A 26,608-nucleotide genomic window follows, 5' to 3' on the forward strand; every position below is an offset into this window, starting at 1 on the left:
CAGACAAGCACTACCCTTATCCGGTCAAAAGTCCTCAATCGTGAAAGACCACCAGAACCCAGTCTAAGGAATGCCGCAGGAACATCAACGTGTCAACGTTTAAGCTGAGGCCGAGGGACTGGGAAGGCCGCCGTGCGGTCCTGTGACTGAGGCCAAGCAGCAATCCCCCCGCTTAGCCCCACACTGTAAGGGAGGGCGGTGGGCACACGCGGAGCTCTAGCCGCACGCACCAGAGCTCTCCAGGGTTTGTGGGCTGCTGCGCCGATTAACATAGGAACCTAAAAGTCAAATCTTGACCTTTAAAATGCACATTTCTGTGAAATAAAATGGCCTGTTAATACCAATTAAGCAAAACACAAATGTCTAACAAAAATAGAGATTTATTAACAAGTTACAAAATCCCAAGACCCTGCTTTGAAACAATTAAAAAAAATACAGGCTTTCTTTCCAAAGCAGAGGTTGAATCCATTTTACACTGTAAGGGTCTAGTGTAATGCCCTTTTACATACTAAAATAATTAACTCTGGCCCGAGCTCATTCACTCACAAGGCTATACACAGCTCTGTAAGACTTCTCATGCGAAGAAAAGCTGAAACATCTCTCTTCACCCTCTTAGCTGATGGACTGTATTCTTGGACATTTTGGCTTTAACATGTACAAATCTCTTCCGTGCTCCAAAGTGTCACCTCAACTTGACGTGTCTTCTCTGGAGAGCGACGAAGCCGAGAGGAAGGGTCTTGCCTGTCTGAACACTGAACGGGCTTGCGGCCCGGAAGGCCCCCCGCCCACTACAGCTCCGACTACCCTGTGTGCGCTCCGTGCCTGCTAGTGCATTAAATGAGTCAACGTCACTTGTCAGGAAACGCAGTGACCGCAGACAGAACTTTTGCACGAAAACCTTGACTCAACCGAACTTCTAGAACCTGGGGTCAGGAGGCATCAGGAGGCAGGGCATCACGCGCTAGGGGCCGAGGCGGCGATGTCCTTGCAGAGGATGACGATGGCCTCTTCGTTGCCACTTAGCGTGTCCTCTGTGGCGTCACAGATCATTTGGACATGGGTTAGGAGGGTGTCTGGCTGCTGGGCCCCCAGCCAGACGTCTTTAATGTACAGAGACACCAGGAATGCTGCGGTGGCTGAGGAAGAGGTGGACAACAGGGCCATTAGGACACAGGCTACTTCGCTGGAAAACCGGTCACTTCCCCCCAATGCCCCTCCCCCCACGCATGGGGACACAGGGGCTTTGCTCAACGCCCAGTGAACTGTGGCAAAAGGAGGCGAGCAAATGTTTAAAAAAAAATTAATTTTGCCTTTGCTTAACTTTGGGGTTAATCTTCTTTGCTCTAAAATTAATCTTTTTATTTGATCAATGTGTGTAAAATGTACGGAAAGCTACTACAACCCAAGTTTCTTCTTGGTTCTGGCCACCCGTACCGAGAATCAGAATTAAGGTCTGAGGGGGCGCCTGGGTGGCTCAGTGGGTTAAGCCTCTGCCTTCGGCTCAGGTCATGATCCCAGGGTCCTGGGATCGAGTCCCACATCGGGCTCTCTGCTCAGCAGGGAGCCTGCCTCCACCTCTCTCTCTGCCTGCCTCTCTGCCTACTTGTGATCTCGGTCTGTCCAATAAATAAATAAAATCTTAAAAAAAAAAAAAAAAAAAAAAAAAAAAAAAGAAAGAAAGAAAGAATTAAGGTTCCGAGATCATTTCACGTCATTTCATCAATGGCACAGGGGAGGTGACAGGGCTTCCCAGGCCCAGACTCAATTCCCCGAAAGCGTCCAGACGAGAGAAGCCATCCCCCGCTCCTGCCCCTGGGGGTCACCTGCCGGGCCCGCTGGCTCAGCTGTCCTCCCGTCCTGCCCCCTCCCATCCCTGGGGAAGGGGCATGGAAAGGACGGCCCGTGAGCGTGCCCGGGCGTGTATGTGCAAGTCCGCACATGCATGCACCTGCAGCCACGGGTACCCCGGGGGCCCGTGAGAAGGAAGCCCTCGCAGGAGGAAGGCTGGGAACGGAGGACAGCTGGCGCCCCGCAGTAGGCCTGAGCGGGCACTTGTCCGCAGACACATGGCCGCCCCTGGGCTCTCGCCTGAGAGCAAAGGCCTCCGCTCCCTTCACGTCCGGGCCGACGGCAGCTACGAGCCCGGCACTCTGGCTCAGCCGCGTGAGTGCTACATCCCGAGTCCCCGACAGGCTCGACGCGGCACCTCACCTGCAGTGGCTCCATCGTCCTCCTGCAGGGAGGCGAGGCAGAGGCGCTGGACCGCCGGGTAGCAGGGGCTCCGCGCCGGGCCCTGGGCCGCCAGCAGCTGCAGCAGGACCTCGCTGAACAGGCAGGCCAGGCTCCGCGCAGGCCCTGCCAGCTCCCCGGCGCTGCAGAACCGGCTGTACAGCTTGAAGATGCTACTCCTCATGGCGCTGTCCCCGAGCAGCTCGGCCACGACCCCCGGCTGCGGCAGAATGTGGCTCTTCAGCCAGCCGAGCAGTCCTGCGGCCTCCGCCCTGCTCGGTGGACACTCCGCCACCGACCGCAGCGCCCAGCGGACCGCCAGGGACGTGGCAGCGCACGCCAGGCCCGGTGCAGTGCTCTCGGGGGCGGCCCCGACCGCGGGCCCCCAGTGGGTCAGTATGGACCTCAGGAGGCCCCTGCACGTCTCCAGGGCGGCTGCCTGCGCCTCGGGATCAGCCGTCTCCTCTGCCTCCCCTGGCTTCTTCTTCCGGCCCCGTGGGCCTCGGGCTCGGGCTGGCACGACAGGCTTGTTCTTGTCCTTGAGCATCTCTGTCACCCACCCAGAGAGGAAGGAGTGAGCCTGACACCCTCTTCCCCACACGGATCGGGGGCAGGTGGGTAATGGAGCGGGGAAGAGGGAGAGGTCCCGAGAGCTGGCCCTGCTCGGCTCCCCCAGGACATGCTCCTACCCTGGAGACCCACGAGAGCTCCACACCGGACCGGACTGTGACGGTCACCGCTGCTCTCAGGACAAACCCCGTCCGTCCTCACCACAACCAGAGCCACCTGCTGGCCCTCCCCGGGAGCAATGACAGTGGCAAGGAGAGCTCCAAGCCAGGTCTCCCCAAGGATGGGGGGCCCTCGGGACCTCAGCAGCTTCAGCCACGCTGCTCAGAGAGGGCGCGTGCCGGCGGCTCTGCGGGGGACATGAGCACAGTTTGGGGAACACCACCCGGTCGGGTCCCGACACTCACTCAGGAGCTCCCTAACTTGGTATTTCTCAATGGCCGATCTCAGGTCGTCCTGGAGCTTCGCGTCTCTCTCGAGGAGACTCCATTTGTGCAGGAGGACGAGGACGTCCCTGGTGGACAGCACCGTCTCGTTCACGGTGAAGCGGTTCATGTCCTTGAAGGCCTGCATGACGGTGGCCCGGTACCTGAGCACGGAGTCGAGCGCCGCGAAGAAGCTGGTCAGCTGGGCGGAGGCCAAGGTCGGCCTGTAGGGAGCCAACGTCACACACTGAGCGAAAGCTTCCTCCGCATCCTCCAGCCCAGGACCAGCGCGGCTGGGCAATGCCACAGACCCAGAGGGGCCGAAGGTCCACCCACGACTCGGGTGACCCTTCACAACAGACACCGAAGCATGGAGCCCACCACCAAGAATAGGAAAAAGCAAGCCGCCCCAGCAGAGGCTCGGTGGGGACCCGAGTCTCCCCTCCATGCTGAAGGCATAGAAATCTCCTGGAAACCATGGCTAACCGGGAGAGCGAGGCGGAGAGGCCGTGAGGGTCGGGGCACCAGCCGCCTGACAAGTACCACAGGACGGCCGACGCCCCTGGGCCTCAGGGCCTCACAGACTCAGCCTCACCCACGGCCAAACCCCACCATGGGCTCCCTCAGGAAATCCGCCCTAACCTCGAGGGAACTGAAAATTCAGTACCAGCTGCTCTACACAATATTAAAAATTATTTTAAATAGGAATCAGTTCTCAAACACCAGTGTGTCCTTCAACAGCCCCAGAATAAGAAAGCGGTCTGTCGACACTGATTTCTTAATTCAGAGCAACCAAAGACCACATGCTCTCAGATTTATCAAGAAAGTCTTCACTGAGATGATCATCCATTGGCGATCAGTTCTTCCGGTTCTAATCAGTACTACCTCTGTGCCTAAGCCAGAACTCCGAGCGCACAGGCTGTATTTTCTCTAAGACTGTGCTGTGGAATCTGGGGAGCAGTCAGCAGTCTGAGGAACCGAGGAGCATTATTACCAGGGGCCAGATGGAAATGCTGGAATTTTCGAGGAGAGTCTCAGATAAGTGAGTCTGTGCGGGCTGGCGAAGGCAGAGGCAAGTCTGGGAACAGCCTGCCTTTCTTAGGCTTAAAGTCACGGAAAAGATGTTCTTTCTACAAGATACCACTTAAAGTGCTTGAATCAAATTATCAAGTTGTTTGCCGCTAAAAATGATCTGCTATGACACGTTTTAGGTTTCCAGAGTGTCAGGTTCTCAGGGTCGTGAAAGGAGCCTCCCGAAGTTGAAGCAGAAAAGAAGAAACAGCTAAAATAGATTTTCTGACATCATCCATGGCTGACAGCAGCCCTCGGGCCCACAGCCCCACCTGTGGAGCCAGGACCGAGGGGACCACTGAGAGGGGGCGTCCACAGAGGCCCCATGCTAGGGGCCGTGCCGGTGGGGCAGGCGTTTACCTCAGGTGCCTCGTGAGTGCAACAAGAACATACAGGAACTCGTTGACCAAGTGCAGGGCGAGCAGCTTCTGAGGCTCCTGGGACCCTGGCTGGCAGGAAGCCGGGCCCTCTGACGCCACTCCTTTGTCCCCCAGGTTGGTCACCCACAGTGTGTGTAGCAACGAGATGATGTTGGACAGCAGCTGGGTCTCCAGAAACCTGCAACCAAGCACGGAACGCTCACTGCTGTGTCCTCTCCTCTCGGTGACCCTGGCTGGAGCAGGGGTGGGGGAGCCACGGGACAGACTCTGCCCGCAGTGGCCGCCCCGGCAGTGGGTGGCAGGCTGGCCCCTCCCCCAGCAATCCGGAACCTGCTCACCCGCACCGCAGCCCCCAAAGGCACAGCATCCGAGTCAAAACAGCGAGCAGGCCACACAAACGGCTTCGGCATGGGGTGGGGCGGGGCGTGATTCTCATTTCTAGCTCCGCCATCCCCTGAAGTCCCAACGAGAGAGTCTGGATTCTACTGCCATCTCCCACCCACACCGAAGCCCGCAGCGGACTCCACGGTCTCCACCGCGCTCTCTTCCCACCCAACACACGTCTCACACACAAGGTGCTCACCTGCTCTCAAGGATGTGCAAAATCCACGTTAAAAGGCTATAGTCCCGCAGGATCTCATAGGCGGACTGGGCATCCCGGGCAGCGTTCTGCAGAATTTCGAGAATCCAATTCTGAAAACCCAAAACTAAGAGTTACTTCTCAGTACGAAAACCAATTTTACTGGATCAAAGGAACAAGTTAAACAACACGACGGTCTGTTCTGTTCCCAGGCGGTGGCAGACGAAGCTTGCCTGGCTAAGTCTGGGAGTGTGGTGGCGATGTTGGCCAGACACAGACTCCACAGCCACTGCCCGCCCTCGGGGAGCCCACACCTGCGAGTCCATCCTAAGGAACCAACCCACAGGCCTCAAGTCCTGGCTCAGAAACCACATGGCCCAGATGTGAGGCTGGGAGAGAACACGGACCCACTTCGTCCAGAGAAACAGCTAGTGGCCCATTTTGTCCCTTCGGTTTTACCACCTGGAAAGGCAGACAGAAAAACGGGACTGCCCCTTGAACGGTGAATTGGGCCTTTTAGAGTTCTCCCATGCCATAAAAAATAAAAAACTACTGTATCCAAATTCAGTTTATTCCGACGTGTTTCTCTCTTCTGAACTGCTCACATTTACCCACATTTTATACACCATCAGACACAAAAGCTGACGGGGCTACAAATTAATCCAAATACCGTGGCTTCACTTAAGTTACTCCTTCGGCCACCCCTGGCCTTTAGAACACTCAAACACGAGCTCTTGGTCGAGGGCATTTCCTCATTGGCTCTGACACTGTTGGTTTTGACTCCAACTCTTGTTTCCTAGCTGAGTTTTGGGAATCTACAGCTTCTGTGCATTTAGTGACATTCTGGTGGCTCCAAAGGGTCACAGTTACTGGGTAGCTCTACTAGCAAGCCAAGCCACAGCGGAGGAGCCATGACAAATAGTACATCACCCGAGGACAGATGGCAGTGAGTGCCAGCCCACAGCCTCGACAAACAGCACATCGCCTGAGGACGGATGGCAGTGAGTGCCAGTCCACAGCCTCTATAGGAAAGGCACTCGTGGGATCTCATTTTCCCTCGTGGAAAGTCAGCTTGATGTCACATTAGTAGGTCGGTCATGTCCAGGCTGGGATTAGAATTCACACAGATTTCACTTGCAAATAAAACCTTTAGAAATATGGGGCAGCCCTGGGTGGCTCAGCGTCTGACTCTTGGTTTTGGTTCAGGTCACGATCTCAAGGTCATGAGATCAAGTCCCCCATCCAGCTCCATGCTGAGCATGGGGTCTGCTTGAGATTCTCTCTCTCTCCCTCTCTGCCTCTTCCCGTTCATTCTCTCTCTACAACCCGCCCCCCCCCCCCCCAACCACCTTGAGAAGCAGCACAGCCCTGCTGTGCTCAGACAGACTGTGGGAGCCACCTACCTGGGCCTCGTCATCACACAGCGGGCTGTTGAAGAAGGACAGGACGATGTGGAAGACGCCTCTCCGGGCACAGAGCTCGTAGCAGTGCCTGTCCCGCATCCCCTGCCGCAGGATCTCGAACAGCCATTCCCGTTCTGTCTTATGCTGTAACCCAGGCAAGCAGGAGACTGCTGTTCCCGACCTGAGGGCCCTGCAAACCCCACCACTCCCGAGTGCCAGCAGCAGAGCAACAGCCACAGCTGCAAAAACGTTTGTCTGTTGTTGGCTGTGTCATTGAAGAGCCTTAGGATTTGACTTGGTTTTTTTAGACCAAGTTCAAACACTGCCCTGAATCGACTCATGTGGACATCTACAAAATCACATTTAATACTGACCCCAGCCCTTCACCAAGGACACAGAATGAGAGTGCCATAAAACGTAGGCCTCTTAAGGACTGTTTTGAATGTGTGAGAAACCACCTAAGAATTAACACATGGCATGAAAAGCATTTCTACAAGCGAGCCTGCGTGACCTTTCACTTTCCTGACCGTCTCGCTCCAACACTGTCTGCGCAACTGGGCTGCCGGCCGCCAACAGCACCCAGGGGAGAGTACCAGAGTGACAGCAGGGGCTCATGATCCAACGGAGGAGTCTCCGGGGCCCTCGGGGACTTTAGAAGCCTCACCTCCAAGTCTGAGCTGTAGAAGAACTGGTAGAAGCCCGGAACTTTGCTCATATTCAAGTACTCGTGTGACAGCAGGAACTTGTTGATCTTCAAGTACATGTGGTCCTCTGAGAACAAAGGCAGAGAGTCGCTCAGAGCAGGCCCCAGCGGGACCCCCACACTCCACTGGAGTTGGGGAGCAGGAGCTGGGGATCAGAAATCCGTACCCCCCACGGAGTTTTTGTATCCTTACTCCGATTCTCGGTTCTCGAGAACCAGACTGCAGCAAGAAGACACCTGGCTCCAGGCTGCACACGGTTCAGAAACCACGGAGGATGCTGCCCCGCCCTGGCCAGCAGCCCACCGCATGAGCTCCAATCGGCTGGGGTGCAGAGGGGAGCTGGCGCCCACCCCGACCGGCCTCTAGCTGAAGGGCAGTGTCCCAGCACGGGAGCCTCAGACGCCCCCCGGGTCACTCTGGGATGCAATGAGGCCGATGTGGACACACGTCTCCTCCCCTGCTGCCACCTACCTTCTGATCACTGCCTCCGACCTGTCCTGACTGCCCAGATCCTCGGAGGCCACCCCCTGACCACTGCTGCCTGTGCTCCCGACCCTGACATTGGTCTGAGATGGCACAGGCCGGACCAATCACCCTGGCCTCTGCTAGGATAGTTTCTCCCAGGTGTCTCTTTCTTTAGAGTCTACAAATGACTGATTACTCTCTCTCCTCCTGTAATTTCTAAAAGAAAAACCATGAAATAAAAACTATACGGAGAAGATGGAAACTAGATCTGAAGTGTAATAGCAATGCGACTGGAGAGGACCTGCGGGACCCTGGACAGGCTATCTGACATGGGGGGCCTCGGATGGCGGGGGGCTGCTTCTGTATCTGAACGAGACCACATGACACAGAACCCTGTGGCCCCAACACAGCCAACACCTGTCCTCAGGCTACCTTGGCAGTGGTGCCCGTGGCCGCCGCACAAGGAGCCGTGTGTTCTTGGACCCAGGCCGGCACCTGCATGGTGACGGCTTCCAGGCCAAACACCTTCTAGCTCAGGACCCACGAGCTGTGCAGACTCTCACTTCCATGAATAGACCCACAGCTGCTGTGGGACAGACTTCCTGCGTCAGGCGCCCTGCAGGTGCAGGACCCCCCGTGCCCCCTCACAGCAGCCTCAGGGGGCAGGTACCACGACAGGCGTGTCCTGTGGCGTCCCAGGCCCACAGCGAAAGCGAGGACACATCCCACGCCCCCTCACACACACTGCTCTGCGCTGGGCTTCCTCACTGGGCTTCTTTCTGATCTCAGCCATGGGGCCCGGAAAGAGCTTCCTCACAGCCACGCTTTACTCACTGCCCACACCCATGGCTCACTGTCAGAGCAGGGCGTGAGCTGGACACGGCCTTATTTACATGCGTGGCGGATCACGCTGGTGGGATTAATGCCGACATGCGGACCTGCGGTGGTACCTGGTTTCAAAATCTGCGAGGCTGCTTTGGCAATGAAGAGAGTCAAGGTAAAGGTGAGTCTCATGTTCTGAGTTCGGATCCCATTCCGGACTACATCCAACAGGTAGAGTAGCTTAAAACCAGGAAAACAGAAGAACGGGGGAAAAAAAAAAGAATTTTCAGAACTTGTGCAGCCTTGTCTTGTGCAGCTGAAACTACAGCTCTGCTGGGTGGCCCACTCTCCCCATCCCAGCGGCCACCAGAGATGACGCTCGGAATGGCAGTGTCCCTGATCACTTCCTTGAGGAGTCGGGCACGTACCCAAGGGCAGAGGAGACAAGCGAGACTCCTCCTGTTCCCTGCCGCCTTGGAGCCCAGCCTTCTGGAGCTCGGTGTGTTCTGGGTAACAGCTGCCTTAACCACTGAGTTCAGACCAAAGAAACTGAACTGCTTTGCCCACCTACACACAAGAAGTGTTAGGAAGGGTAGAGCTTTCTCAGGCTCCACGAGGGCTGAGAACCAGAGGTAACCCCCAGCATCACTCCCTACAAGGGAATGGACCTTGGTTCTTTTCAGCAGTCTCCTTCCAACATGCTTCTATGCTCCCCAGAAATGCCGCTACCAGACTCAGCAGAAAGCCAGCTCCAGAGGTCCACCAGGACCCTCAGCCCCACTCACCTGGGACTGCTCTCGGAACCGCGCCCCCTCCAGCTGTGAGTAGTAGGCCGCCAGCACGTAGTAGGCTGCAGCCCGCATCTGGGGGTCATAGCTGCTGAGGGCCGCAACAGTTAGGCCCAGAGCATTGGAATCCAAAAATTTTCGACAATCCACCACAAATTCTATGGAAGTAAAATACAGCATTAAATACATACACACAAGGAATGATCATGATGCTTGTGTAACATGGGGAATTAAATTTCCTTTTGCATTTTGCCAACATTAGCGATGAACACACACATACAGCACGATCACGATGCTTGTGTAACATGGGGAATTAAGTCTCCTCTTGCCAACATCAGCTATGAGTGGGAGACACAAGAAATGGAAGTCTCTCCAGCTCCCTTTAACTTCTGCTGAAGTTGGATTAAAGCCTAGCTTCCCCTGCACGGCAATAACCCCTACTTGCAGCTTCTAGAATGCTTGTCAATCCCAACTGGGATTATTTCATGACTTCTCACAAATACTCAACGAGCCAGAGAAGAATGAGGTGCCATTTAGACCTGAGACACGAGATCCCAGCAGGCTGGAGGCCTGGGGAACACGACTGGGCAGCTGGCCGAGAAAACCAATTTCCTGTCTCTACCCTGTTCAGCCCACAGCTTCTGAATTCCTAGCCACGAACACCAGTAAGGAAAACATGAAAGGCAGGGAAGCTGGAAAGTTTAGCCAGGGCAAACCTGTCTGACCTGGCCCAACAATTTTTTTTTTTTAATTTTAAAGATTGTATTGACTATTTGACAGAGAGATACAGAGAGACAAGCAGGGTTGAATGGCAGGGAGAGGGAGAAGTAGACTCCCCACTGAGCAGAGAGCCTGACTCAGGATTCCATCCCAGGTTCCTGTGATGGAGACCCGAGCAGATGCTCAACTGACTGAGCCACCCACGCACCTCCAACCCATCAATTTTAGTAAAAACCTACAACCACTTCAGGAAATGACGTGACCAAGAGAGAAGGTCAAATATACACAGGGACCCACCTGACCACAACTTAAAGGGCCTGATTACCAATAACAAAATTCGGGACACTTAGAATCCTCTTTAATAAAGATCTGAGGCTTTTTACAACATAAATACTGTCACAAATTTTAAGATAAAAATTGACGAAAAACCTTAGAACAAGGGACAGGTCACTGTGTTTAAAAACAACTAAGTGGCAGGTTTGGTCACGGAAATCACCCACGCAGATGCTCTGTAGACCAAGGGACTGGTGAGCTAGTGTTCCTGTTAAATCAGGAACCCAACACAAACCAACGGAAGTGACGACCCCCAGAGCGTCATCTTGGAATGTACTATCGATTAAAGAAATGCCACCAGTGTTTTTAAAAAGTCAAACTCTTTTTTTCTTCTCTTCCTAATGTTAGATTTTTAAAAGCTAATTCTGGCAATTAAAAAAACCTGAGAATCAATAATAAGAAGAAAAATTGCAATAATAAGCTACTTCTCTATAATTCCAAGAGCTCCACAGCACAAAATAGTCTCCAAGTGGGTGGCTGCCCACGAGCACAGAAATCCCTTTACACCATCAAGTGTCCTTGTCCCTCAGAAGTGGCAGAGCTCCCTAGACCTTCCACCAGCATCTCCCCTGAAGGGTGACTGATGGGGGCACAGACGCACGCATACAGTTCCCTTCCTCTTTCTCAATGTTTATCAAGGAATAACCAGGATTTCCACTTCCACCCAAGACAGTGGCAGAAACCTGAATTACCTGTCCACCAGAAGTGACTAAAAACTAGAAACGAAACAAGGTTTTTCAAGACATTGGACCTGAGGCAACAAATGGCTGTGATCTCCAAGAGAGAAAACAAGATGAACCTTCTGATCATCCCAGCTCAAAGCCTGGAGATTTCTAGGCCAAGGCCCAGGGAGGACAAACCAAGGCAGAGACTGGAGAATGCTGAGTTATGCAGACAAGAGCGCCCAGCTGGGACGCCAAGGTGGCCAGAATTCACACAGCAGAGTCCCGGGGAAGAGAGCTCCACTCCCAGAGCACCATTTGGCAAGAGTGTATGAGGAAGCCGGCCGAGGCTGAGGAACAGGGACAACCCCAGGCTCGTGCCTGCCTGGAAACAGTTCCTGTCCCTACCAGCAGGGCAACATCCTCCCAGTTCACAGGGAAAAGGGAGACTGCTCAGAACGATTTAATGTCAGCTGTGGGGCAAAACTTGCCCCCGACTAAAATGCTGCTTTGGTGCCACCTAACAGATTCAAAGCAAGACCGGAGGGACTGGACCATTCCTAAGTAGCTCAAATGTGTCCTAGAGCAAAGCTCAAGAACATTCACAGGAATATAAAAATATCCAGGATCAAACAAGATAAAATTCACCATGTCTGGTTTACAATAAAAAATTACCAGACATTCAAATAAGCACGAATATAGCCCATCAGAAGAGGAAAATCCACCCTGTGAAAAGGACTCAGATATGACAAAGGTAACAGAACTTCTGTTGTAGTTGTTGTAACTACTTTTGTAACTACTACAACTGCACTCTACATGTTCAAGAAGCTAGAAGAATCACCGAGCATGTTAAATGGACACACAGAAGATATAAGAACTCAAACCAAGTTTCCAGAGGTGAAAATTAAAATGTCTGAGATGAAAAATGCATTGGAAGAGATTATTAGCAGATTAGACATTACAGACAAAGAGGTTAGTGAACTCTAAGACAGCAACAGAAATGATCCAAATTGAAACACACAGAGAAAAAAAAATTGAAACCTGGAACAGAACATCATGGAGCTGTGGGACAATTCTCCAGCAGGATAATATACATGTAATTAGAGTCCCTGAAAAGTTTCAAGAAATAATGGCCAAAACTTTTCCAATTTGATGAGAACTACAAACCTACAGAGCCAAGAAGCTCAATGAACACCCCAAATATAAGAAACATAAAAGAAAATTACACTAAGGCACATTCTAATTAAACTGCTTGAAACCAACGATAAAAAAATATCTGCAGAGCAATCACACAACATACAGAGACACAAAAGAACGAACAATGGTAGATTTATTTTCCTTCCTTCCTTCCTCTCTTTTTTCCTTCCTTCCTTTTCTTTCTTAAGTAGACCCATGCCCAGTGTGGAGCCCAATGCAGGACTTGCACTCATGACCCTGGATCAAGAGCTGGGCTGACATCAAGAGTCGGATGCTCAACCCACAGTCATGCTGGCCCCTAACAGCAGATTTCTTGTTAGAAACACTGCAATCCAAAATCAAGCAGCAACATCTTTCAAATACAGTAAGAAGGGGGAAAAAAAACCTGTCAGCCTAGGATTTTATACCCTGTGAAAACCGTTCAAAAGTTAAGCTCTTTTTTCTACAAAAGAACTGAAAGAACTGATCAGCAGATGTGAACTACAAGAATTCTTAAAGGAAGTATTTGAGGCAGAAGGAAAATGACAGAAGATGGAAATCTGGGTCTACACAGAGGAATTACCAGAACCAGAAACGGTAACTGTAAGATAGTGAATATAAGCTGTTTAAATCTCCTTAAAGGTAACTGACAATTTGAAGCAAAAACAACATATTGTGAGTTTTACAACATATAGCAGTAAAATATCTGGTAAGAACAGCACACAAAGCCAGAAGGGGCAGAAACGGATCGATACCGCTGTAAGGGACTTCTACTATCCGTGAGGTGGTATAGCCTCACACGAAGGCAAACTGTAATACATTCAAGGTGAGCACGATAAACCCTAAAGCAACACACACGTGCACTGTAGCTAAAAGCCAACAAAGAAAATAAAACCAGAATCAGATCAATAATCACATTAAACGTAAATGATGTACACATTCCAATTAAAAGGGAGAGATGGCCAGAATGGATTTTAAAAAGGCAAAACCCAAATACGTCTATCAACAGAAACACCATTTTTAATATACAGATGCAAATTAAAAGGATGAAGAAAGAATAATCTTGGACTCCAACAGTGTACAGACTAAATTTCTTCATTTCTAACAAGTGACTGCTTTTGATGAAAAGGGGGAAAAAACCCTAAAGCTTTAGAAAAGCCTCCAACCGTGGGATAACCCTGTTTTGGAAAAGATGAGATGTGTTAAGATACACCTACATACCTATACACCAAACACACACAAATGGAATATATTTGGGAAAGAGAACAGTCTAAACATTTAATATTACACTCACTAAAAGCAGCTAGTACTCAGCTGGCAAGGGTATTTTTAGTAATCACTGACATTCTCCAGGACAAGTGGATTTTCCACGTGTCCCTAAGGAAAAGTCAATTTCATGTCCATGCTCACGTGCTCTTCTCTGAAGTCTTGGCTTTGTCACCCTTCAGGAAAAGAGCCGCCCTGGGGTGCGGAAAGTGTAACAGGCTATCAAAACACGGATATAAACACCACTCTCTGTTTCAGGAACCTCATAAATAGCAGTTTGGCCTTCTGACAACACATCTCTGATTGAAATGGCCAAACCAGCACAACGATCAAGGATTAAAATAAAAAGCACCCCATGTTTCGTGGGGCTTCAGCAGTTAGTACAACTGTGCCCCAGAGTCCAAAGAGCTCCTCCTCCCGCCCCCTCCTCTACCCCTTCCTTGGGGGCAGCCTGGCCGGGGACTGAGGAGTCCACGGGGTCTGTGTCCCTGTGATCTGGGGACGAGGCTCAGAGAGCTGCACACCGGCCTCTCCATTCTGTGAGATTCGTGCACGACGAGCTGCAGATAGCCATCCAGTTCTGCCGAGGACAAGAAGTCGCTGTGGAAAAAGCATTTGTCACTGTCATTGCTAACAGCCCCGGCTGACCCTGTTTCTCAGCCAAGGACTCGGGAGAAGGGAGGCAGTAAGGTTAGCAAAACAGGTTCCCAGTTGCAGCAAAGGCTGTAATGGAGCAATGAGACCAGAGTTTCTCTGAAGTCTGGCAGCCACACTTAAAAACCAATTATCTGCCCAATTGAGGCGTGCAAGATTTTTTTTTTTTTAAAGATTTTTGTGTATTTATTTGACAGAGACACAGTGAGAAAGAGAACACAAGCAGGGGGAAGTGGGAGAGGGAGAAGAAGGCTTCCCGCTGAGCAGGGAGCCCGATGCAGGCTCGATCCCAGGACCCCGGGACCATGGCCCAAGCCAAAGGAAGACACACCCAACGACTGAGCCACCCTGGCACCCTGAGGATTGCAAGATGTTAGCAACACAGGGTTGTTAACAGTACAGGGCGTAAGAACGCTGCTGAGAACCTCTGCCCCACACACAGGATGAAGGAATCTCACGAACACAGTATGGGGCATGGAGAGCTAAGACAAAGGACACCGAGGGCCTAGCACCATTCACAGAAAGTTCAAATACAGGGTCCTGGCTCCTGCTGGACAGGGAGGGGCACTGCCTAGCAAGGGGCGCCCACTACGTGCTGCTCCTTGATCGGGCTGGTGGTTTTGCCCAAACTCCCACCATACACGCACGTGATTCATGGTCATTTTTTTCTTTTCTTTTCTTTTTTTTTAAAAAAGATTTTATTTATTTATTTGACAGAGAGAGATCACAAGTAGGCAGAGAGGCAGAAAGAGAAGGGGGGAAGCAGGATCCCCACTGAGCAGAGAGCCCGATGCGGGGCTCGATCCCATGATCTCAGGATCCCATGATCCTGAGATCATGACCTGAGCCGAAGGCAGAGGCTCAACCCACTGAGCCACCCAGGCGCCCCTCGTGGTCATTTCTATGTACGCCGCTTCAGTAAGAGTTCGCTCAAGACATTCTCCATGCTTACTTTTCCACCAAGGGCGGAAGCAAAAAGAAAAATACATGTTAAAAATAACATGAAAAATAAATTCATGGTTTAATTCAATAATAATAAATCTAGCCTACACTGGCCATATGCTGTTCGCAGATTTCTGTTCTGTTCAACTTACCATTTTACTGCTAGAAATTTCTCTCTCCCTACAAACTGGTATGCTTCCTTCTGTAGGACAACAACATTTGTTTAAAACATTATGCTTCTACTTTTTGTTCCGGATGACAAGTATTCCTGAGCAAAATTTAATGACCTAGTTTTTCTTGTCTGTTTTTTTTTCCCTTTTAACTTTCGTATTTACATCTGTATTCACCTCTCTGCTTTTAAAAATTTTCTACTTTGTTGTGAATGATTTTAGTGTAATTGGTACTTTAAGCTACCACAAATCCTTTTTAGTGTGGCTATGCTTTGCAAATTTTCCTACGTGTATTATGCCTATAAAACTTAAAGTAGGCTGTATGTGGCGATTTCCCCAACTTCAAAGACCATTTACGAGTTCCCTCTCTTCACAAAAGGTCTCCCGGACACCCTCCTCCCCACCCAAAAAAGGGCAGTAGGCAAGATCCTGAGAACAACACTGTGTCCTAATTTTAGTATTTTTTATTAGTGTTTTTCCAAGCCTTTGCCTTCTGTCTCTTAAAAGCTCTCTTAAGAGCCTGAGCAACAGACTAAGTGATTTGTTATAATCCACTCAAGTTACCTCATGTTTTCAGACTCTGAAAAATCTATTTTTGTGCTGGATGAGAAACAGACCTCGCCAGGGCTGAAGGCAGGGGGAAGCAGGAGAATGTCTGGGCCGCACGCTGGTCCTGGTTTCTCTGTTAGGCTTACCGGGGAGTCCCTGGAAACAGTGAAGATCTCTGCCAGCCATGGCGGTGACTGTATGCAGGCCTGAAATGCCCCTGCTCTCTGGCAAATAAGACCTAGCTCAGGGGCGCCTGGGTGGCTCAGTGGGTTAAAGCCTCTGCCTTCGGCTCTGGTCATGATTCCAGGGTCCTGGGATCAAGCCCCGAATCAGGCTCTCTGCTCAGCGGGGAGTCTGCTTCCTCCTCTCTCTCTGCCTGCCTCTCTGCCTATCTGTAATCTCTGTCTGTCAAATAAATAAATAAAATCTTAAAAAAAAAAAAAAAAAAAAGACCTAGCTCAGCCACAGAACATTGTGCTCACGGAGGCCGGGGGGCCACAGCTACTTCCACCAGTGAGGAAGCCCCGAGGAGACCCAACCCTGACACTCTGTTAGGAGAGGCAGCAGTGGGGGACCAGCACGTCTGTTCACACGTAGGAGTGCTGGAGCATACAAGGACAACAAATGATGCTGGGAAAATGGAACAGCCATGGGTGGAAGAATGACACTGAACTGTCTCCTCACACCACACACAGATAGATTCAAAATGGATGAAAGACCTCAATGTGAGACAGGAATCCATGAAAATCCTTGAGAACACAGGCGGCAACCTCTCCGACCTCAGCCGCGGCAACTTCTTCCTAGACACATCGCCAATGGCAAGGGATGCAAGGGCAAAAATGAACTAGTGAGGTTTCATCAAGATAAAAAGCTTCTGCACAGCAGAGGAAACAGTCAACAAAACCAAAAGACAACTGACAGAATGGGAGAAGATATTCACAAATGACATATCAGATAAAGGGCTAGTATCCAAGATCTATAAAGAACTCATCAAACTCAACACCCAAAGAACAAATAATGCAATCAAGAAATGGGCAGAAGACATGAACAGACATTTCTGCCAAGAAGACATTCAGATGGCCAACAGACACATGAGAAAGTGCTCCACATCACTCGGCATTGGGGAGATACAAATCCAAATCACAATGAGACACCACCTCACACCAGTCAGAATGGCTAAAACTAACCTATCAGGAAAGAAGGTGTTGGTGAGGTTGTGGAGAAATGGGAACCGTCCTACACTGTTGGTGGGAATGCTAGCTGGTGCAGCCACTCTGGGCAACAGGATGAAGGTTCCTCAAAAAGTTGAAAATAGAGCTACGCTACAACCCAGCAATCACACTATGGAGTATTTACCCTAAAGATACAAATGTAGGGATCTGAAGGGGCACGTGCACCTGAATGTTGATAGCAGCAACATCCACAATAGCCAAACTGTGGAAAGAGCCCAGATGTCCACCAACAGATGAATGGATAAAGAAGATGCGGTATATCTATACACAATGGAATACTATGCAGCCATCAAAAATTTGAAATCTTGGGGCTGCCTGGGTGGCTCAGGGGGTAAAGCCTCTGCCTTCGGTGTGGGCCAAGACCCCAGGACCTGGGATTGAGCCCAGCATCGGGCTCTCTGCTCAGCAGGGAGCCTGCTTCCTCCTCTCTCTCTCTTTCTCTACCTTCCTCTATTTGTGATCCCTATCTGTCAAATAAATAAATAAAATCTTTAAAAAAAATTTGAAATCTTACCATTTGCAAGGATATGGATAGAACTAGAGGCTATTACGCTAAATGAAATAAATCAATCAGAAAAAGACAATTATGTGATCTCTCTGATATGGGAAATTTGAGAAATTAGGCAGAGGATCACAGGGGAAGGGAGTAAAAAATCAAACAAGTTGAAATCAGAAAGGGAGACAGAGACTCAATCTCAGGAAACAAACTGAGGGCTGCTGGAGGGGGCTTCTGGGTGATGGAGTTGGGGAGGGTATGTGCTATGGTGAGTGCTGTGTATTGTGTAAGACTGATGAGTCACAGACCTGTGCCCCCGAAACAAATAATACCTTACATGTTAACTAAAAATAAATAAATAAAAATAAAGCCTTAAAAAAAAAAAAAGACAACCGTAGTTGAAAAGGAACAAAACAGCACAAATAAGGACATGGTGTCCCAGTGCGGCTAAACTAAGTCCAGCAGGAAGCAGCCTGGGGGTCCTGAAGGCATCACACCAGCCACACCAATGGGCACAGCCACAGAACACAGGCCTTGCCCCATTCCCCACACCCGCCCCCGGTGCCCTCTGTGTAGGCCTGACTGCCGCTGCGACAGGCCACGAGGGAGCAAGCTGGGCCCGGGAGCACTTGCAAGAAGCAGCTAACATGTTCCCACTGGAGGAGGGGAAATTCAATGATTTTGAATATTCAGAGGCCGGAGGTTGGGTAGGAAGAGAGTTTCAGCGCAGACCCTCCGGTACCACCTAAATTTTGAACTTGTGAATATATCAGCTAATGTTAAAAATCACTTAAATTAGATACATAGCTCTGGGAAGATGAAGTGGACACAGTTTCTCTATTTCTAGCAGTAAGCACAAACGAAAAATCCTGGACAGATGTAAGACGACACTGAAAGGTGGAAAGGAAGCTGACCAGCCGGGGGCTCAGGTGAGCGCCCCGTGTTCTCCTTCTGCCCCTGGTGTCACAGACTCTGAGCTGAGGAAGCCAGCAGCCCAGGAAACCAATAGGCACTGATAAAGCCTGAAGAAAAGGCTGCTCTCTCTAGGCTCTAGAAGGAAGGCTAGAAGAGAAGTAGCCTAGCAAGACCAAATGTGGACAGTAGCTGCTCCGCCCCAGCTGAAGACCTCAGAGGAGGCCGCGGCCCTGCTCCCACCCACCCCAGCGAAGGCGCGGTGTGGCGCCCGGCAGGCTGTGAGACGGGACCCCAAGTCCCCTGCTAGGGTGACGCTGTCGGGGAGGCTAAGAGGGGGCTGGGGGGCAGTACCAGAGGACCCTCCTGCTCCTCACTGAGCACCAGCGGAGGCCTCCTCAGGGGAGGCCCCACGAGGAGCAGTCACGAGCCGCTCCGGACTCTCCCGGCCCCGAGCATCAGCACAGACGATCCATGAAAGCAGAAACTGATCCATGGGACTTGCTCAAAATGAAAAACTTGGGCTCGGTGAAAGGCTCTGTCCCGAGGATGACAAAAGCTACAGACTGGGAGAAAATATTCGCCAGCCACATACCCAACAAAGGACGAGTACCTGGAATATATAAAGAACCCCCAAACCTCATGGGGAAAAACGTGAAAAAAGATCCCATTAGAAAATGGGCAAACCACATGCCCTGACATTTCAATAAAGAGGACATACAGAGCGCCGACGAACCTCAAGACGCTGGACACCGTCAGCCATCAGGAAATGCAAATGAAAACCACAGTGAGGTATCACGACACGTCTGCCAGTGACAAAACGCCGCACACCAAGAGACCCGCCATGCCCATGCGCAGCCCGCGTCCTGTGTCCCGCCTACGTTCGCTCACAAACACTCCCGCCCTCCGGCTACTCGACACTTAACTTCAAAATCACACTTACGCCAACAAAAAGCCGAGCTCGGCAGGCTCTCCCTCATTTTCAAAGAGAAAACCTGGTGGCATTTGATCACTATCTAGTGGCAATTCAGAAAAGGCTCCTGCCATTGAAAATTAGAAAAACCCAGCACGGATGAAAGGATACTCCCAGGATTTAAGATTATAAATGGCCTTGTTTTTTGTTTTGTTTTTTTTTTTTAAGTCACTGTATATTCAAAACATTCACTGTTACTCTTCTAAAAATCTCTGGAATGAAAAGGTAGGAAGGCGGATGGAGATACTCTAGGATGAGTAACAAACTTCTGTTACCATGGTAGTCACCCCCATGAGAAAGCTGATACGGTCCGGCCCCACGTCCTGGTCCGGCCCCACGTCCCGGTCCGGCCCCGCGCCCTGGCCCGCGGAAGGCCGCACTCACCCGGCCTGGTGAGCTCGCTGAAGAGATGCAGGAGAAAGCAGGGGTCATAAAGGTCATTGAGATCCACTGTGCTTCGGTCTCTAAAGATCAGTTCCTCTGCATCCTGAGACACCCCAAAACAAACAGAAAGTGAGGTCTGGACTCATAAATGTAAAAACACATGAGTGCTTAGCCACTAATCTAGAGTTTAAATGACTTTGAATATTCAAAAGCATAAGAAAACAGCGCTTCTAACACAAAACAGCTACGTTTGGGATGTTTGGCATCTGTATCCCCATTTTGCAAAAACTAGTGTTTTTGCCGGGGTTCGGGGGGTGTGTGCAGGGCAGTTCTGAAGGACATGGGCATGGCCAGTGACGATAACGGCTGAAGCGGAGTGACAGGTGTACGGCAGCCCTGTCTCGGTCCCTCTGTGTACAGCTGGAACTGTACGGAACGCGATGTCAACAGCCCGTAAGAGAAATAGCGCGTGTGTTTCACAGGATGCTGAAGCCGAGGGGGCCGACGGACTCCCCAGCGGGGCGAGCAGGAAAGCATCCACTGCTGCTGAGAATGCCCCCCGCTGGCTCTGCCCCCAGCCCCGCACCTCGGGGGGCAGCAGCTTCCGCTTCTGGGGGAAGTGGAGGATGGTCTTCATCATGCGGTCCCGATCCAGCAGGCGGAGGATGTCCCCGACGCTCGGCTGCTGCCACAGTGACTTGCCCAGGCTCCGGCACGTCTTGTGATGCTCCACCGCCGCGGGGCCCCACAGCAGGACTCTAGAGCCAGGTGGGATGACAAAGACGGGTCACGCCTCCCCCCGGGACAGAATGCACGACGGGGACAATGGCCAGCAAGGGTAGCTCTGCCAAACAGCCAGCACACGCCAGGCACTGCCCAGAGCACGGGACGAGAGCGCCGCCATCTAGTCCCCCTAACAAAGGGGGAGGTGCGCGTGGCGGAGAGGCTAGCAGGGATGGGGGCGGGTGACTGCGGGGGGGGACACCTGCACGGAGCTTACGACGTGCGCCTTACTCGGAGCTCTTCCATCTACCAGTCCCACTGTATCTGTGGGACAACCCAGGACAGGGTACCATCATTACGACGTGCGCCTTACTCGGAGCTCTTCCATCTACCAGTCCCACTGTATCTGTGGGACAACCCAGGACGGGGTACCATCATTACGACGTGCGCCTTACTCGGAGCTCTTCCATCTACCAGTCCCACTGTATCTGTGGGACAACCCAGGACGGGGTACCATCATTACGACGTGCGCCTTACTCGGAGCTCTTCCATCTACCAGTCCCACTGGATCTGTGGGACAACCCCAGGACGGGGGTACCATCATTATCCCCATTTTGCAAACGGGCGAAGCGATCCCGGGAGGATTAAGGAAGTTGCTCAGCTGGCCACTTGCCCAGCTGGACGGTGGCAGAGCTGCAATGCCAAGCGGGGAAGTCTGGCTCCAGAGTCCAGATGCCGGGCCACAGCTGGAGAATCCCGGCTGCTCCGTGAGGCTTCCGGATTCAAACCCCTCCCGAGTCACAGGCGGCCACCAGCCCCGCAGGCCTGACCCAACGGCCTTGGCCGTCGCTGCCTCGAGTCTACCATGTAAACGCCTGAACCCGTTAGCACCAACACCCACTGCGGCGGCCCCGGAGATCGCCTCCCCTTCCTCCTCCTCTTCTCCCCACTCCCGCCCACCCACCTCCCCACTGGCGAAGGTGCTCCGTGAGAGCCCAGCTCTGACGGGGAGCACTTCTCTGCCCCCAAAGGTCTATCAGCTGTCTCTCTCCTGGATGGAAATGAGAGTCTTTCAGTCTGATCCTTACAGTCCCGACCAGCCAGGCTGTCTGGCCTCCCCGCTACCTCTTCCCTCTGCTTGTCTCGTGATGCACACAGCTCAGCTGCTCACCATTCCCAGGAACGTGCTGACTTTCCCAACTCCCCGCCATGGCGACCTTGGTCCTTCCACGTGGTGTCCCCAGGCTCCTCCACCGACCCCTCACGTCCATCAAATCCCTCCAGTGCCAACCGGGTCACGGAGCTTGCCCTGATGCCCCCTCGGGAGACGGTACTCCCACGAGCTCCCCTGACAGCTGGGTCACGCCACCAAACGCCAATTACGGAAGAGTTACGTTCACAGTCACTGTTCCCCTTAACAGACATGGCAGGACCGTGTCTTACGCCTCTAGGTGTTCCCAACAGCGCTGGGCCCAGTGCCTTGTCAAACAGCAAGTGCTCAGGTGAACATCTACTTAACGAAGACTTCTAAACTGAACTCCAAACACACACTCATTTCTGCACAGGGCAGCAGGAGTCATTCGAGTCACAAAATAAATTAGCTATTTCAGGGGGCTGTTCTCTGGCGGGTAGGGGAAGCGGACAAGCAGCAGACCCCCCGGATCCATCAGTCAAGCGGGCATGGTGTGCTGGCATGAGGGCTGCCTGCTAAACGCCCACAGAGCGCCATGTGGGCCCCTCACTCAGGCCTGCTCCTTCAGGGATGGCCATGGACCATCCTTAGAGCGTGAGGCCAGGCCTTCCGCGGGAGCCGGGGTATGACGGAAGGGAGCCCCCTCCATCGAGCTCTCCCCGAGAACCACAAAGGTACGAGAGAAAACCTGGGGAGCTTGCTGTCGGAACACACTCCCCAAGTCTCAGGACGGCGCCTTCAAAGGCTGCCACTCGCCCCTCCAGGCCCAACCTCACCTGAAGTTCACGAGGCTGAGGTCATTCTGTTCATACGCCCGGAGGAGAAGTAAAATCTTCTGGTCTAGAAGCCAAACCAAGGCCCATTTAGAAAGCTGAACTGTCACATGGTCCTCCCATCCTGTCACACCACCTGATCTCATGCTCCCAAGTCACACGGCCTGGTCCCCTCACACTGCCCGGTCACACAGCCTGGTCCCCTCACACTCCCCGGTCACAGGGCCTGCCTGGTGCCGTCACACTCCCTGGTCACACCCTCTAGTTACAACACTTGCCTGGTCCCCACACTCCCTGGCCATCCCACCCAGACCCCACACCCTTACCCAGGACGCTGAGAGTGGCACCATAGGCCCCAAGGAGCACCGCAAAGTGACTGCTTTCACAGACAGAGGGACACATCTTCACCACCACGAACATCAGATCCACCAGCGCTTCTGGAAGGAAACAAGACTGAACTGCGCAGCAGCGCAAGAGGATGTGCGCACAAGAAGAGAAGTAGAAGAGGAAGCATCTCGGGAACATTTAAATGCTTGAAACGCCTTCTCTGAACAATATCGGTCTCTGGCCTGAGCCGCCTCCTCTTTTTCCCTTCTTAAAAGCAGCCTGTCTTCACCACCATGTCTCTCCTCAGGGCTTCGGCAAGGCTGTCACCGCTCTCTTCGCTCCCCCTCCCACACCTGAAGCCGCCAAAGATTTTCAAGCTTAAGCAGCTCCGAGACTGTACTGGCAACCTCTGCAGCTCTACTCCTGCCGAAATAAACGGCGGGGCCTTCGTGCTTTTCCTACCCGCATTCCAGCAACTCGGGGGTCGGCTCTCTTCAGTTAGCTGTGGTCACAGACCGACCGTGGGGACGTCTACCGGCCTAAGCACGTTCATGTTGTCTCTAAGCAGAGCATGGCTTCAAGGGGACAGGACCCTTCGGACCATCTCCTCTGACCTCTCCCGCAGCCTACACCAAACTCGGGGTCACGGGCGCTAAAATAAACCCTACTGAACTGGGGCAGAGCTTCCAGAACCTGGCCTTTCTGACAGCTTCCTGGCAGGGAACTGTTAACTGGGACGTTCAAACTCTTCACCCTTGAGGAAAGTTTCAATCTTCTGATTAAAGCATTTCACACAACTAAACAGCTTCTCTTAGGGCAGACCCACAATGAACTTCCCCCAATTCCCAGATTTTAACACTTGCCCATGGCATGAACATTAAGACCTGAAACGTGACTTCTAGAAGCCAGAACAGACTTTGAAAAGAAGTCTGTATTTGCTGCTTGGCCCGAAGTCAGAGGAAACACTTCTTGAGCTTGGATTTGAGAGAAACAAAATACCCTAACGCCATTCTGGTAACGCTTCCTTAGCTCTGAAAACGCATCGGTGGTAAATCTTGGTGCACAGCGAGCGCCACAAATCAAGAAATAAAATCTGTTTCTGAAATGGGACGGTGGGGGCGGGGGGGGTCACCTTTTACTTGATTGTCTGGGTTTTCCTCTTCTTCAGATTTCAGCAGAGTCGGCAAAAACAGAGAGTGCTGCGTGAGCATCATGTGGACCACGGGGAGCTGGATGAGCTTCGCGCACACAGAGTTTTCTGGAAGATACAGGTGCTGTATGGCAGCGTGGAGGGCCTTCAAAAATGCGTGGTCCTGATACCGAAATCTAGGAGGCAAGCATCGGGGATGCGGGGGGGGGGGGGATAGCTTCATATAGGGGAGTTTTATTTCACAGAAGACAATAAAAAACCTTTTTCTCGGCATTTTCCAAAGATAAATTTCTACCACATCATAAAGGTGAAAATTCTACAGCGCACAGCCATCTACCCATGCTGATCCCACTACGGTCACTGTTGGACACTCGCCTGATCACCCTCCTAGCCCTCCACGTGCGGCAGGGAGCACTTTTGAAAACAGGGACAGGATGCGTTCATTTTCCTGCAGTGCGAACACCAAACCAACCTCCTATTTGACTAAAGTGCTGCACCTGAACCAAGACCACTCAGCTCGCCCCGCCACGGCAGCCTCCCTCCTTCCTCACGTCCAGCGACTGGGAAACCCCATCCGGGGCTTCAGAGGCCTCCTCGGTCTTAAACCCTCAGAACCCACCGAAGGCATGAGAGCATCCTGCTCTCGAACAAAGCAGCTTTTCTATCATGTGGGACTCACTGACATTAAGAATCACTTAACATACAGGGGCCATTCTAGAAATACACATTAGCCAAAGCCTGGGAGAAATGTCACCATTTCATGATGGTAATCCTCGGGGGTCATTGATCTGTGACCCGCCTTCACGTCTTTCTCTCCTCTGGGACAGTATTTTTCTGTTTCAACGTGGCGACTCATCAGGGAAGAGAAAATCAGGGGCACAAGAGGAAGTTTCGGGACTACCTGACTGCTGGAAGCCGAAGAGTCTGACCCTATCAAGTGTGAGTGAGGGTGTGAGGAAAACGCGCCCTAGGGGAGCTCGGAAACTGTAGACAGCGAGTGAAAAATCTAGTAAAACCGAAGCTGTGGCCACACTCCCCACCAGCGAGCGCCCCTCCCTGAGAAAACCGGGCACGAGGCACGAGGGGGTGCACAGCCTTCACTGCGGGCATGGGAGGGGCGGGGGCGGGAGGAAGACGTCCGCGGGCGGGGGCTGACGACAGACCCCACCGCGCAGCAAAAACAAATGGGCTGAGATCTGTGTGTATCAGCCTGGGTAACTCCAAAAAAAAAAAAAAAAAACCACATAAGCGATAGACACATTGGTACAGGAAATGAAGCCAACTAAAATAATGTCATTACTGCTTAGAGACAGGCTGGCATGCAACCAAGGTAGGAAAACACCCAGGGCAGTGACAAAGCCTGACCTCAGGAGAGTGACGCTTTCTGGGGAGGGAGGAGGGCCGGGACCAACACAGGAAGCTGTCGGCACTCATTCAATCTGGGCGCCGCTCTACTATTCTCGGCACACTTCTGGTTTCTAAAAATTAAAAGGCCTCCTCTGTCATCATCTCCAGAAGCCAGCTCCATGTCAGTGGGCAAATCGTCCAGCCGCACCGGCATCCCACACCCCGTCATCTGTGAACCGGGAGCGCCGCGTGGTCCCCGGATGCCATGCGGATGAGACACCCCGTGGGCTCAGTGTCGCACGCTCACGCCCACGCTGAATCACCCCGACAGAGCAAACGGACTCACTTGAGTCCAGTCTTCACGAATTTCTGCCAATCACCGGGATCAACTTCGTTAAGGGAACTCTGTGAATTAAAGAAGCAAGAAATATTCAGGGGTCATCTCCAATTAATTTAAAATTGAAAATACAGAGCTTAAATGAGAGCCGTCCAGGAAACACGAATTCGGTGACCTAAGCAAGCCACAAAAGCACACAGCTGTTTCTTTCTTGGATTTTTTTCTAAGCTGTTTTACTACTTCTGTGAGTAGCTCTGTCATTTCATTAGCGTGTCTATGGTCACCAAATAGCAGGAAAAAATATCCCGACAGCCCTGTTACCTTTCCCTTTGTCCACCAATTCAGAAGGCGCTTGTGGCCTACATCACACACAGGGCCAGACACACGTGGCTTACATACCGGACAGCACCTCTCCCCAGGGGAAGACCTTTGCCCCACGGGCAGGGCCAGTACTGGCCCACAGTCCCTGAGGTGGAGAAAATCTCCAAATACGGCGCCCAGTGAGACCAGAGGGCTGGGTGCTCTGGAGGGAGGGAACTTCGTGGGATGATGAAAATCTCTGACAGGAGTGTGGGCACAAGGTCTATGTGCATTTGTTAACACTAAACCCCACGCTTAACAGCCTGTATTTCACACACACACACACACACACACACACACACACGGAGCTGTATTTCACAATACAGGCTGGGCTGTTCCATGTGCCCCCCTCGTTCTGCCATATTTGGGCTTCTAGAAACCTTGAATGCACAAACCTGTAACAAGGGATTAAGGCTGAGATACGGGTTACGAAGTCTCTTGATACAAGGTAAGCAAACTGCTTGATCTATAATCTATGAATCTATTTATCACATTA

The 26,608-nt window shown here is 51.9% G+C and overlaps 1 protein-coding gene across 1 annotated transcript in view; it reads right to left on the bottom strand.

Moving 5' to 3' along the window:
- Positions 1 to 362: 362 nt before the first annotated feature.
- URB1 (URB1 ribosome biogenesis homolog) overlaps positions 363 to 26,608 on the bottom strand; it is a 67,904-nt gene continuing 41,658 nt past the window's right edge. The window contains exons 25-39 of the mRNA XM_059164587.1: positions 25,762 to 25,820; positions 24,051 to 24,244; positions 22,918 to 23,028; positions 22,595 to 22,658; positions 20,490 to 20,661; positions 19,904 to 20,006; positions 9,432 to 9,592; positions 8,775 to 8,886; positions 7,320 to 7,426; positions 6,656 to 6,799; positions 5,256 to 5,365; positions 4,653 to 4,850; positions 3,204 to 3,445; positions 2,212 to 2,778; positions 363 to 1,136 (exon numbers count right to left, since the gene is read on the bottom strand). Coding sequence (XP_059020570.1) covers positions 955 to 1,136; positions 2,212 to 2,778; positions 3,204 to 3,445; positions 4,653 to 4,850; positions 5,256 to 5,365; positions 6,656 to 6,799; positions 7,320 to 7,426; positions 8,775 to 8,886; positions 9,432 to 9,592; positions 19,904 to 20,006; positions 20,490 to 20,661; positions 22,595 to 22,658; positions 22,918 to 23,028; positions 24,051 to 24,244; positions 25,762 to 25,820 — 2,526 coding nt within the window. The 3' untranslated portion in view covers positions 363 to 954. The remainder of the gene's footprint in view (positions 1,137 to 2,211; positions 2,779 to 3,203; positions 3,446 to 4,652; positions 4,851 to 5,255; positions 5,366 to 6,655; positions 6,800 to 7,319; positions 7,427 to 8,774; positions 8,887 to 9,431; positions 9,593 to 19,903; positions 20,007 to 20,489; positions 20,662 to 22,594; positions 22,659 to 22,917; positions 23,029 to 24,050; positions 24,245 to 25,761; positions 25,821 to 26,608) is intronic.

This window comes from Mustela lutreola, chromosome 2, assembly GCF_030435805.1.
Source record: "Mustela lutreola isolate mMusLut2 chromosome 2, mMusLut2.pri, whole genome shotgun sequence".
Lineage (NCBI taxonomy): Eukaryota > Metazoa > Chordata > Mammalia > Carnivora > Mustelidae > Mustela > Mustela lutreola.